Raw genomic sequence first — 13917 nt, forward strand, 5'->3', positions numbered from 1 at the left:
ATTAAGTTAGGTCTCATTCAGGATCTCTGCACGGACTTTCCTTCTTTCTGCTTTTCCCCCTCTCCCTTCCAGCGGTCCTCCTTCCTCCAAGGGATTTTGTTCCATTGAGTTCGAGGTATATTTTGCCATCGATAATGACTAGAATCCAAAGATTGTCACTTTTTGTGTTTTGCCTTACTATAGATCAGCTTCCAGCCTGCGATCCAGTTGAATTCCTATTTGTTTCTAATTTGGGTAGCAGCCCAGTTACTAATCCCGACAACCTTTCGTGGGTGGTCTCCTCTCCGGTCCTTCTCTCCATCTCTGCCTCTCCCACGTTCTTGCTCCAGTGTTCATTTACAGACTGCTGTGTGCCAGGCTCTCTTTTATGTCTTGGGCTTAAAAGTGTGTCAGACAGGGCAAGATATGACAAAATAAAAATTTATAAATTATCAAGGGTTCATGAGGGAGGAGGGAGCGGGGAGGGAGGGGAAAAATGAGGAGCTGATGCCAGGGGCTCAAGTGGAGAGCAAATGTTTTCAAAATGATGAGGGCAATGAATGCACAAATGTGCTTTACACAATTGACGTATGTATGGATTATAAGAGTTGTATGAGCCCCTAATCAAATGATTTTTTTTAAAAAAAGCGTGTTATGAAGGATTGGGAAGAAGAAAAGAGGTGAATTAATTAATATTATAGTTGGTGAATAGCTATTTGCTGAGAAGGCATTTGACGCTATTGGTAGAAGTGGCCTCAGTTCTCGGCTAAGGGTTACTGCCCTGGGATAGTCCATAGCTAGAGATCAGGAAGGGCGGGCTGTTCTGTTCGCCCGCTGCGTCATGTGGCAGTGTGAGAACAGTTTGAGATACTGCCCGTTACCATTTATTTTCATTCCATGAGTGTTGAGTTTCCTTTGCTTTGGCTCTGGTTCCTTATTTGATTTTGTCTTTGTAATCTGCTACTTTCTTTTACTTGGCTATTTCTTTGGAAGCAGTCATGCTCTATGTTGCTGGCTTTGATTCTCCGGGAAACGTAACTGAAGTCATAGTCCTGGCTCCCAAGAATTGCCTTCTCTGATTGGTGGAGACAGTACATTAAAAAAGACATCTACATCTTACTAAGTTTTGAAACATAACAGGAATATAGAAAGAACGTATGATTACTATATTAATTTATATGATTACATGATTTAATTGCAGTATGACTACTATTCACCTAGATTTTCCATTTGTTAACATCATAGCCCTAATTGCTTTATCTTTCTTAAAAAAAGCTATATCATGATATTTAACCTCTGAATACTTACTCTACATCTACAAAATAGTGTTATTATCACCTATCAAATTGAACAAAATATCTTCAGATGGTCTATCTTGAGTCCTTATTTATTCACATTGTTTCTAAAATGTCTTTTATAGTTTGTTCGATAATGGAATCCAGTCATGGGCTGTCGCATTGCTTGTTACATTTCTGAAGACCCTTAATATAAGTGTTGTTTCTTCCTCCCTTGTACCCCTCCTCTCACAACAACACTGATGGGTTGAGCAGAACAAGCCAGTTGCCTTGTCTGGATGTGTTTGAAGGAACGAGTTAGGGATTCTGCAGTGAGGTAGGGCATTGGCAGGAAGACGTGTGGTGACTTAAGAAGAACTGGTGAAATGTAATAGAAGGTGGACTTTCCTGGCTGCCAAGCCACCCCTTTCTTCTAAGTCTACTTCAGGAGTGTTTCGTTTTTGAAAATCGTGTAGGAGGGCTAGCAGGTCTCCTCATAACCTCCCTTTTCAGGCTCTTATTTCATTCTGTCAGGGCCATCTCTTGTCGTTTTCCAACTCACGTCTCTGAAACTAGACAGTAGGCGTTGTTGAGGAGCACACTTATTTTATTTATAAAAGTGTTAGGAATAGAGGCTTCTTTCAGGCTTAGCCACTTATCAGCACTGCCATGAGCCTCTGTTTCCATGTCTGATAAAAGAGAAGCTAACTGGTAAATGATCACTATAAATGAGAATCATGAAGAACCGTGCTTCTGAGAGTGCCCGTGTTTATCATCACAAAAGAGTGACTTGGGAAGTCGTTTTTAGTGATAACGATACTTATGTTTTAGGTTGGAACACAATTCAGCCGTGGTGTGTCTGGAGGAGAGAGGAAAAGGACCAGCATTGGAATGGAACTTATTACTGACCCATCCATCTTATTCCTGGATGAGCCTACAACTGGCTTAGACTCCAGCACAGCAAATGCTGTCCTTTTGCTCCTGAAGAGGTAAATGCTATGGGAACATACTTTAATTCACCAAATTTCTGAGCAAGAATTCAGCAGTAAGTACACAGAACAAAACAATTCTTTTTCTGCTGTAGGAAAGAGTGAATAATCAAATAGAAACATAAAGCAGAGTAAGAGTATAGAGAAGCATGGCTGTGGCAGGGGTGGGGGTAATTTTTTAAAAATCTAATATAGTGGGGTGTTCAAGGAAGACCTCAGTGATGTGGCACTTGAGCTGTATGCTGTGAGTGAGACCTGGAGATTTGGTAGAAGAGAGCTCTAGTTGTAGGAAAGAGCCAGTGGCCACAAGGAGAGCACACCAGATACTTTTGGAACTTGAGGGAGATCAGAGAGACTGAATCTTGTGACTCAGATTTTAGAGGTTTGTTATAGTATATCTAAGTTAGAGTTGCGTAGGCAGAGATTATATAGGTCTTGTAAGTCACAGGGTGGTGAAAATGGTTTGCTACAAACTGAAAAGCTGGTGGTTTGAGTCCATCCTTAGCACCCTGGAAGAAAGGCCTGGTGGTCAGTTTCCATCAGCCATTGAGACCCAAGGAGGACAGTTTTGCTATGAAACCCAGGGAGCTGTCATGAGTTGGAAATGACCCCGCAGCAGTGAGTAATCCACTGTTAGAATTATGCTTTTTATTGTCAGTGAGGGATGGAAGTGGGACTTTTTACTCCTGTAAAGTGTTAAAGTCTCAGAAACTCACACAGGCCGTTCTACCCTGCCTTCTGGGGTCACTATGAGTTGGCGTGGACTTGATGGTAGTGACTTTGACTTTTTGGTTTTGCTGTGGCCTGAGTCAGAATGGACCCCACGGCAGTGGTTTTCATTTGGGCTTGGGTGGCCTGCCTGAGAAGGTTTTACAGAGTTTTAGAGCAGAGGAGAGTAGAGATTATATACGTGGGCAAGGGTGTGTGCCAGGAAACCAGTAGGGAGGCTGTTTGTGGTAGTTGAGTTGTGATACAATAATGGCTTATGCTACGATGGCTGTGGTCAAGTGGTGAGCAGTGGTGGGTTTGGATATATTGTGAGGAAAGAGCCAACAGGGTAAGTTCGTTCATTGATGGTTGGGTACTGTACCAAGAAGTGCCAGTGTCAGATGTTTTAACCATTATTTTTTTCTATTTTCACGTAGGATGTCTAAACAGGGACGGACAATCATCTTCTCCATTCATCAGCCCCGATATTCCATCTTTAAGTTGTTTGATAGCCTCACCTTACTGGCCTCGGGAAGACTGATGTTCCACGGCCCTGCTCCGGAGGCCTTGGGCTACTTTGCATCAGCGGGTATGGTTGACTGTTTCTTGCAGTAGGATCCTTCATGAATAGAATTGTGAGAGAGAGCTGAGGGAGGACTGAAGGAGTGCTGGTTGAATCTTTGGCAGAGATACCATGGTTTCTACCACCCAAAATGTTTTCCCTCATTCGGGTGCCAGACTATATCTTTGTTTTGCAGCACATGCATGTGTATAGGTCTCGTTGCTGTCCTATGTGTTGTGCGTGCATACGTTTGTAAGTGGTTTCAGTGAGCCGACCTCCCAGTTACGGTGAGCTTTTCTCTAACGCCTTGGCCTCATGGTCAGTTATTCGGTCACTTGGGCTCTATGAATACCCTAAGTCATAATTTTCTGGCCCATAAAGCAGATTTGACTTTACTATTTGTCTTTCTTTCTTATGGTGTAGCTCTGCCTTTAAAATAACCAAATATATATGAATCTAGGGAGTCTAGAGGAGATAATCATAGTATTAGTGCCATTGAGTCGGCTCCGAGTCCAGCAACCCCACGTACAACAGAACAAAACACTGGCAGCCCTGCATATCCCTCCCTACTGCTGTGCTGCCGGGGCCCTTTGTGGTAGCTGCTGTGTCCTAGAGTCCAGTGAGAGGCCAGGTGAGGACCTACCATAGGAAACGGAGGCCAGTTTTTCCATGCCTGTGCTGCTCCTGCTCCCTTGAGAATGCAGCTATGGTGATGTGTTCTCTTTGTTTGGACTCTTGGCAGCCTAGCAAGTGATATTTTGGATCTCAGGATTTAGGAAGTGGGGAAGCAATAGTGTTGTTAAGTGCCCTCCGGTCACTGAGGACTTGGAGCAACACATAGGACAGAAGGGAACTTTCCTTAGGGTTTTGTTGTTGTTGTTGTTAGCAAACGGCCGTGTCTTTTCTCGTGTGGAGTTACTTGCACCGTGCCCCTTCCAGTTGGCCCCGAGTCCTCAGCCAGTGCCCCACTGGGCTTCTTGGACCCGCAGGAATCTTTGCACTGCCTTCGCCCTGCCAGGAGCCTGGCCGGCTGTGTCTTGGACTGGGCCTTTCTCACCTCTACTTGGAGGAACACGGATTCTACCTCCTTCTTTGTTTTGCTTTTTTAAAATCTTGGTCCTGTATTTAGAATTTTGAGGAAGAACTGATATGACCCGAGCTTGTTGTTGGCTGTTTTGAGTCTCATGAATTATGAAGAGTAAGTATCATGCTTAGAGGGCTCACCGTTGATTTGGAGTATGGTTTTGGGTGAAAAACACTCTAATATTGAAATAACACGCGAGTGAGAAGACCAGGGTGAAGTTATTCAATTCTGTTCCCCTTTCATAAGCCATCATCACCGCTGAGAGTAAGTCCCTCATTCTCCAAGACGGCATCAAGTTTGTGAATTCAGTTCGCCTATTTTCGTAGGTTACACCTGTGAGCCTTATAATAACCCTGCAGACTTCTTCCTGGACGTCATTAATGGAGACTCCTCTGCTGTGGTATTAAACACAGAAAGAGAAAACCCTGAAGGTATGTGGGAGCTCCGCTAGTTTCAGAGTTTTGCCTAATTGACTTGGCTGAAGTCGGGTGATGTGGTGTTTCATTAAAGCACAGCTTTATAGCTCTATATAAATGCACTGACAGGATAGATACCAGTTGTCTATGAATGCTGATATTTTTGAAAACGTTCGTTTATAAATTAGCTTTTGTATGATAGTATCAGTTCTAACGGGCGGTTCTGGGGTTTTTTGTCTTGTTTTTAAATAGGTGTTGTAAAGTGATGACAAATCATTTTCTTAAAAAGATTTTGTCAAACTGCAAATTAAGCTCTGAGAGAAGAATCTAAGAAAGTGGTCTTGGAAAACGAGACTCCCCCAGTTGTTGTATGGCTAATCATATTTCCCTCCTTGATGTATTTTTATTCCAAAGCCAGTGGAGCTGAAGAGAATTCCCCAAAAGATAAATCCATAATCGAAAAATTAGCTGACTTTTATGGCAAGTCCACCTTCTTCAGAGACATGAAAACACAACTGGACGAACTCTCAGTGGTCCAGAAAAAGAAGAGAAGCTCACACTTGAAGGACGTCGCCTATGCCACCTCCTTCTGTCATCAGCTCCGATGGATTGCCAAGCGCTCGTTCAAAAACTTGCTAGGCAATCCCCAAGCCTCTATAGCACAGGTAAGGGACAACGGTTTTAAACTGTGTTGTGATAGAGCTGCGGTGCCCCTCTGCTTCAGGAGTCTGCTTATCATCATCTTCCTACCCTTCCATTGGTTGCCCCTACTCCATTTGAGCCAGGAGAACAAGGTAAACACAATTAGGTTTCTACTAATGCAAGCTTTTTAGTTTTTATTTTAAATGGTTCCTTGGACTGCTTATTGATTTGGGCAAGCTGTAATGGATAGTCGCTGTAGAACACCCCCAGCCCCCAACACACACACACACACACACACACACACACGCACACTCACACTCAAGAAAACATGTGAAGCAAGGGAAATGTTTAAGCACATGATCAGCCACTAAGTGAAAGACCCCTGATTCACGATCACCAGCTGCTCAGCGGAAGAAAGCATGCCGCTCAATTTCCGTTAAGATGGCACTCCTGGAAAGCCTATGGGGCATTCTACTCTGTCCTAAAGGGTGTCTCTGAGTTGAATCCAACTCAAAAGAGATGGGTTTGATTTTAATAGCTTCGTACTTTCATTGATTCATTCAACAAGTTCTTATGGATTATGTGCTGCTTTCTGGGGGTTCGTTTCTAGCCAAGAACCAAAGAGGAAAAAATTAAAATGGCTTCTCTCATGGATCCTATATGCAGAAAAGCAGGCAATCATTGAGTAAAGAAGCAAAATACATAGCATTAGAGGAAATCTAAGCAGGCAGTGGGTGGATAAAGAAAGAGGGAAAGGAGAGAGGAAGTAAGGGACTGGCTTGCAGTTTAAATCTGATGGCCAGAGAAGCCTTTACTTAAATGTCCTTGAATGCACCTGAAGGTAGACCTGAAGGAAGTGTGAGAAGCTAGCCTGTGTTTGAGCAGGAGCCAGGGCGTAAATGCTGTTCTTTATAATTGACCATTCTTATTCAGCGAGTCTATTAGGAGCGTACTGGAAACTTTTTTTAATTGAAATGAGGTGCTGGTCTTTGCCTCTTTTGGTTGACGTTCTTGCTACTTGTTGAATGTCACTCTATTACTGTTTTCCTGTTATCTTAACCCCCCCTATGAGGCTTTCTACTCCTGTAAACAGTTAGCAGTCTCAGAAACCCACAGGTGCAGTTCTACCCTGTCCTGTAATGTTGCTATGAGTCAGAGTTGACTCAATGGCAGTGAGTTTACCATGCACCATACTAGTAAGCCCAGTTCTTCGGTCTGCCTTCAAAAAAATATTTTATTGTGTTTTCAGTGAAGGTTTACACTGCAGTTTGGCTCACAGTCATTCTTCTCCATGTTTGGTGACATTGGCCATGTGTGATCATTCTCATTATTTCCACTCTGCTTATTTCATTTCCGTTCATCTCATCCCGCTGCCCTCTTATATTCTTGTCTTCATGTAAAAGTAATGTTGACCATTTGGTCTTCTACCTGTGGTTTTGTAAAAATTACATAATTCTCAAGGAAGCTCCAGTAGGCTATTAGTGAAAAGGCCGTCTCAGGAGCTAGTTGTGGTTTGGGAGTCCTCCAGTCTCAACGTTCCGATAAGTCTTCTTTTATGAAAAGAAAAGTAAAAGGAACTTGACTTTCTGTTCCACATGTTTCCTCAATTCTATCAAGATCTGTCTACTGTGGCCCGGAGAATGGTTGGTAGTACTAGCTGGGTTCCTTTAGGCTCGTTTTAGGGAGGATGAGGCCAGGGTTCATCATCAAATTTTCAGTTTCTCTTAAGCCCTGGAAGATGGTACATTGTTAGTTCTAGTTAAATATTACTGACTTTTTAATATGTAAATGATAGTTTTTTATACTTGAGTATTTCCACCTTCTAAATATTAATCTTCAGAACTTACATTCCTTTTAAGGAATCCTAGTGGAGCTCTGGTGGTGTTGTGGATTAAAAACATTGGACTGCTAACCTCCAGGTCGGTAGTTCAAGTCTACCAACTGTCCTGTGGGAGAAAAAGGAGACTGCTCCTGTCAATATTTATAGTCTCAGAAACCCTGTTGATTAACAGTCATTTTTTGGTGGTCGATGGTTACTACTCAGCTGCTAAATGAAAGGCTAGCAGTTTAAACCTTCCAGCCGCTGTGCTGGGGGAGGAAAGTGCTGTCCTCCCACAGAAATGACAGTTCAGGAGACCCCACGGGGCAGTGTTATTAGTGGGGTCCTCACCATGAGTTGGAATCAGCTCACAACAAAAACACAAAACAACAGTGGCCTACAACAAGAGCAGCATTACCCCAACTTGAGTCAGACTGCTAATTTCTCCAGATATTTTTGGTACTTGTTATTTGGCTTTTATAACCGTGCACATTTGTGTAATCTATCAATCAAAGGTACATTTTCTCTTCCTGAAGTAGATTTGATGTGACTTGGAAATAAGACTAGTACATAGGATCAACTGGGGTATACATTGTTCTAAGATGAGACAATGGAATTGAGTAGAGTCTTCACTGTGATTTATGCATTAATTGTGTTTAGAGGTGTTTTTTTTAACTTGGAAACTAATTTAAATTGCTCACTGTCTTGCTCAAGTCACATATACAGCAGTGCTGTGAGGAGATGTGATTAGAGCTTAGTGCTACTTTCAATCTGCCATGATTCCGAATCTCTTGGTGCCCTAAACCCATCATGCCTCCAAGATGCATGACTCAGCCTTCATCCGCATTGGACCACTAACTCCAAAGTTCAACCCATCAGCTGCTCTGAGGGAGAAGGATGCGTCTCTGTGCTTCCTGAAAGATCCACAGCCTCGGGATGAGGTGGGACTGACTGCATGGCCAGGGGTCTGGCTTTGATCAGTGAATTCGCTTCCAGCAAAGGAATTCCAACAATGGGCAGCGCAGTAGCCATCCCATAGAATAAGAATGACCTGTCAGCGCCAGAGAGTTGATTCTGACTCACAGTGAACCTTGTTTCCTGGACGTCTATGCTGAATGGCAACTCTCATTCAGACTTAGAAATACTGATTGTTAGCTTGGTCAGACGAAGGCAAACTTATTCTGTAAAGAACCAGTCAGTCAGTCACTGCCATCTAGTCAAAGCCCCTGTGGAGTTCTGAGACTGTAAGTCTTCAAGAGAATAGAAAATCTCATCTTTCTGCCTCAGAGCGGCTGGTCGCTTCCAACTGCTGCCCAATCTGTAACCCACTAAGCCCCCAGGGCTCCTCCGTAGAGAACTAGATCATAAATATTTTAAACTTACAGGTCCTGTGACCTTGCTCAGTTACTAACCCATTGCCATTGATTATATTCTGACCGATAGCAAACCTGTAGGACCAAGCAGAATTGCATCACGGGCTTTCCAAGGCTGTAACTCTTTACGAAAGCCGACTCCCACATCATTCTCCCACACACAGGCTGCGGGGTTTAAACGCCAACCTTGTGTTTTGCAGTCGGGTACTTAAAGCACCTATAGATACTTTGTAAGTGAAAAATTATAGCAATGTTCCAATAAAGCTTTATTTATGGTGATGGAAATGTGTGAATTCCACATACATTTTTCTAATGAAGAATATTTTTCTTTATCCCCTCCGTTACCATTGAAAAATGTGAAAACCACCCAGTGCATGGCTTGAAGGAGAAGGCAGGCTCACGTCTTACATGGCCTGGAGGGAGTTGGGCACCTTGTTTATTTCCTCTTGCTATTTACTGAGCTTGTTCATGTTTTATGGCCTCCGGTTAATAAATATTGTATGTATAGTCCTACAGCTGCACTTTGGTTTGAAGAAGTCACCTATTTATATATGTATTTATGTAATTCAGACTCGACCTTTCGGATAGTGGGTTTTACCAAAGGTTATATTTGAAAGATCTTAGAATGAATATAAAACCATTTTCAAAGATGACTTACTAGGTGGAAAGTGTTTCCTGATCAAATAATTTTGGAAAGCATTATCATATTCCTTGGAGATTCATTGTCACGTATCATGTTAACTAACTATGGAATCCATTTATTTTAAGTGACACACGTAAACATCTCCCAGAATATACCTTAAGAAATACTGGTTAGATACACTTCAACAATGACTGATAACATATTTAGGGAATTTTAAAACATATTTCTATTCGGAACAGGTCAGAACTCCTAGGTAGAGTCTCTCTCTGCTTGGTGTCATGTTCTATTTGCCTGTTTTCTTTTGCTTTTGCTATTTTTTTCTCTGATGTAAGAACGAATAATACAGTCCCACCTTGTAAAAGTATAATGAAGTTCTTATGTGAGATTAATTATGTTTTCAATATGTTTGAAAGCTGATCTTGAAAATACTTTTAGAACTTTGAAACGCCCTCATGATAATACTGACAGGCTGCTGTTATAAGATGTCAAGTTTTGAATGGAAAAAGAACAAAGCAATGTGAAATGTCCAGTTAGAAATGCGTGGCTGTTTTTAAGGAGCCTTGTAGCACAATGTTAAGTACTTAGCTGCCAACCAAATGGTTGGGAGTTTGAAACCCACCAACTGTTTGGGGGAGGGGATAAAGATGGCAATTTCCTTCCATAAAGATTTCCAGCCTGGGAAAACCTGTAGGCAGTTCTACTCTGCCCTACAGGGTTGGTGTGAGTTAGCATTGTCTCCAAGGCAATGGGTTTTGTTTTGTTTTTTAAGTTATTTGTGAAGTTCTACTTTGTCAAAGTGTATAGACCCCTGAGGCCATATCCACACATGCATATTGACAGTGGTCATTGTTTATGTTTTAAAACCTGATCTATGGACATAAAGTATGGTACATTCTGAGGACATTGGTAATGTGATAGGACTAATGGATTTTTCTTTCTTTCTAGTTTCTTCCTTAAACTTTATTAGTGAGGAAATTTAACCACATTTCATAAGTAAATATTTAAACCAGATTCTTTCAGACTATAGTCTTCATGGCACATTATCCTGTTCTTCCACAATGGTTTATTTCATGCACAACTCTCATTAGCAAATTACTGGAGTTTTGCTACCAATGGACATGGTAGGGACATGGAGTTTTGTTTAAAAACAGAGCTTTTTTTTTAAACAACTGATGGTTTTATGATAGGAAAGGGTATTTTGCGTTCTTATAGATACACACACACACACACATATAAAATAATATTCTTGCAGTAAAAATACACATGAGAAAGCTGATGTTATCTCAACCATTTCTACATGCACAATTGAATGCCATTGATTACATTCTTCAAGCTATGTGGCATTACTTGCCCTTTTAAATATTTATTCCATGCAAAACAAGTAGCATTTCCTCAAGTAAATTATATCATAATCTGGTCCTTAATCTTTTACTTATACATCTGCTTAAGAGGCATCTTATCAATGTTACAAACAGAAAGAGATGCTTATCTGTTTTTCTTATGAGCCTCCAGACAGACTGACTGGGGAGCTAACTGGAGGTAGATAAGAGGATCCCAAGAGCTGGCAGCAGAGGTCTGTACTGTTGGCTGGCAGTCCAGCTGGCTGAGGTTGTTGTGGATGGACGATATGGTGATGGAGGAGATGAGGAATAGAAGCACACAGATGTACTTAAGGAGAGTTGACTGCGTGTTTGGTAACAGGGACAATGCACTTTTCCAGTACAGGCATCAACTCCCCAGAGTTTGAATTGGCAGACCCCAGTTCACCCCTACTTCCATGTCATGCAACATGCCATTGTTAGAAATTGTTTGTGTATGTTTTACAACGTATTATTTATTTTTTTAACGTTAAAAGTAAAGATATCCTGTTTTTTACTTGAACCTTTTGAAATAGGCACAAAGGTTCAGAGTTCAGGCTAAAATTCTTAGCACTTAGACTTTATTCCTTTGCCAAAACCAGGAAAGAGTTACTTAGGTGTTTGCTTTGATTAGCGCCTCTATCAGGAAATCCCAGGCCTTGGCAGGGCCTTATGAAATAATTGTGGGAATCTTAGCTTCTCCGGTAGGAGCCCTGGTGGCATAGTGAGTTATGCAGTGGGCTACTAACTGCAAGGTCAGCAGTACAAGCCCACCAGCTGCTCCGCAGGAGAGTTGAGATGTTACACTCTAGGAAAGAGTTACAGTCGGGGAAACCCACAGAGGCAGTTCCACTCTGTCCCAGAGGGTCACTCGGCGTTGGAATGGGCTGTATGGCAGTGAGTTTTGGTGTAGCTTTTCCACCATTTTGCTTTCTTCTTTTTAAGTCCCCCAAATTCCCCAATTACTGTCTCTATTATTATTTTTTTCTTTTTCTCTCTATTATTAATTAAACTTAGGAATCAGGATGTCTTCTTGTCCCAGACAAAGCCACTTAAAATATTTTGGTTGCTGAAGAAATCTGATTTTGAAACTATATAGACTATAATAACAAATGGTGTGTATAAATTTTTGCTATTGACTTAAAATATCTTTCCTTTTTATTTCTTTTGAAAGATAATTGTCACGATCCTCCTAGGACTGGTTATAGGGGCTATTTTCTATGGATTGAAAAATGATCAAACTGGTATCCAGAATAGGTAAGTAAATTTGTCCTTGGTTTTCAAAATTGCTACAGTTTTTTTTCCAGCGTAAGGAAACTCATTAATGATTTTCATTTGAGATAAATACAGGATTGATATCTTTTCATTGAGGAAGTAGATTTGAGGCACGAATCAGTGAATGGAAAGCTAATGGAAAAGTTAATTTTTTTGTTCTGCTTTTAAAATTTGACCAGGAGACCAATGGGGTGCAGGTTTTTGTTTGTTTGTTTGTTTTTGTAGCCCTTTAATGGTTAACGGTGTTGTGATCCTTATCTGGTTTCGATTTAATGTGCCCTTAAAAAAATTACTTCATGATGAAACAAAAAAAAAGAAAGAAAGAAAAGCTTTTACTTTGGCTAATTGAGACTAAACAGCAGAACATATATCAATTCAACGACTTTTACTTGTCCAATTCCACGGCGCTGATGGTGGTCATCGATTATGCGATTGCCCTCGCCCTCCTGTTGGAGTTGTTCCTCCCCACTCAGATACATGCCCTGCTCCGTGTTTCCTATCTCATCTTTCCAGGAGCTGTGGCCAATTTGATCCCATAGAGATCGCTTCTTCAAAAAACATAATGTTCAAGGTAGATATTCCTTTTACTGGTTAAGTTACTGTTTGGTTTTACAGCAATTTAGGGTTAAGACAGTAGTTCTCAGCCTTCTTGATGCCATGACCCATTCATACTGTTCCTCATGTGTGGTGACTCCCACATTTTATGGTCAAATAACCATACAATTATTTTCATCGCTACTTCACAACTGTAATTTGCTGCTGTTACGAACTGGGCGACCCCTGTGAAAGGGTCATTCAACCCCTAAAGGGGTTGCGACCCACAGGTTGAGAACCGCTGGGTTCAGGTTTAAAGATGATCATGATGAGAGTCTTTGATGGACTCCATCTTATTCTGATCACCACCAACACCTCCTTGTCCATTTATTTTAATTGTGGTGGCTTGCTTATGGCTATGAGACTGGAAGCGATATCACTGGTAATTCAAATAGCAGCAAGGTCACCCATGGTGGACAGATTTCAGGGGAACTTCCAGTTAAGATAGGTGAGGAAGGAAGATCCTGGGATCTTCTTTTAAACATTAACTAGCCAATGAAAAACTCTGTTTTTATTGGGACCCCCCCAACAGGATGATGTCTGATATAGTGCTGGAAGGTGAGTTCCCTAGGTTAGAAGTCATTCAAAATACACAGCGTAAGACTGGACTTGACCATAGCCGTGATCGTGCAGGGGCTGCAGCGTGGGCATTCTTGGTTTCGTTCGCTCTGTTATACAGGGCTCACCGGGAGTTGGAGCCAACTGGAAGGCAGCTAACAGCGTCTGCTTGTGTTGAACTTATCAGGCGCTCAGCAGACTTCAGACTTCTCAAATGCTTAGGGAGGGAGAGTGCTGGTAGCACACATTTTGCTCATCTTCTGACATCATCTTCTCAGGTCATCCTCCCAAGGGCAGACTGGGAGGATGGTCCTAGCCTCATTTCACTGTTGAGGGAAGTTGGAGGAGCTTAAGTCAGACCTATGCCAAAGTCCAGGAAAGGTTAATTACTTTTGAAAGGAAGAAAGAATGAGCTTGAAAATCCTTAGTCTGGGGAATGAATTGTTGTCTTTGTGGAACCGGGTAGTGTCATTTGTAATGCAACTCTTTTCCAAGGCTGCGTCTGTCATTTTTTAAATTATCTTATTGGGGGCTGGCTGTGTCATTTTTTATCACTGTACCTTCTTTGTCTCTTTACCCACCCTAAGGGCTGTACACGCTCACCTCCAAGTCTCCAAACCTGTTAGTAATTGATGGCTATGCA

General features: G+C 41.7%; 1 protein-coding gene across 1 annotated transcript in view; it reads left to right on the forward strand.

Moving 5' to 3' along the window:
* Window positions 1-13917, forward strand: part of ABCG2 (ATP binding cassette subfamily G member 2 (Junior blood group)) — a 66895-nt gene that overhangs the window by 38133 nt on the left and 14845 nt on the right. Inside the window, exons 7-11 of the mRNA XM_045284333.1 lie at window positions 2085-2242; window positions 3388-3539; window positions 4923-5027; window positions 5427-5677; window positions 12022-12104. Coding sequence (XP_045140268.1) covers window positions 2085-2242; window positions 3388-3539; window positions 4923-5027; window positions 5427-5677; window positions 12022-12104 — 749 coding nt within the window. The remainder of the gene's footprint in view (window positions 1-2084; window positions 2243-3387; window positions 3540-4922; window positions 5028-5426; window positions 5678-12021; window positions 12105-13917) is intronic.

The sequence above is a fragment of the Echinops telfairi genome, unplaced genomic scaffold, assembly GCF_000313985.2.
Source record: "Echinops telfairi isolate 266 unplaced genomic scaffold, ASM31398v2 ScPeMD7_7468;HRSCAF=8506_0, whole genome shotgun sequence".
NCBI lineage: Eukaryota > Metazoa > Chordata > Mammalia > Afrosoricida > Tenrecidae > Echinops > Echinops telfairi.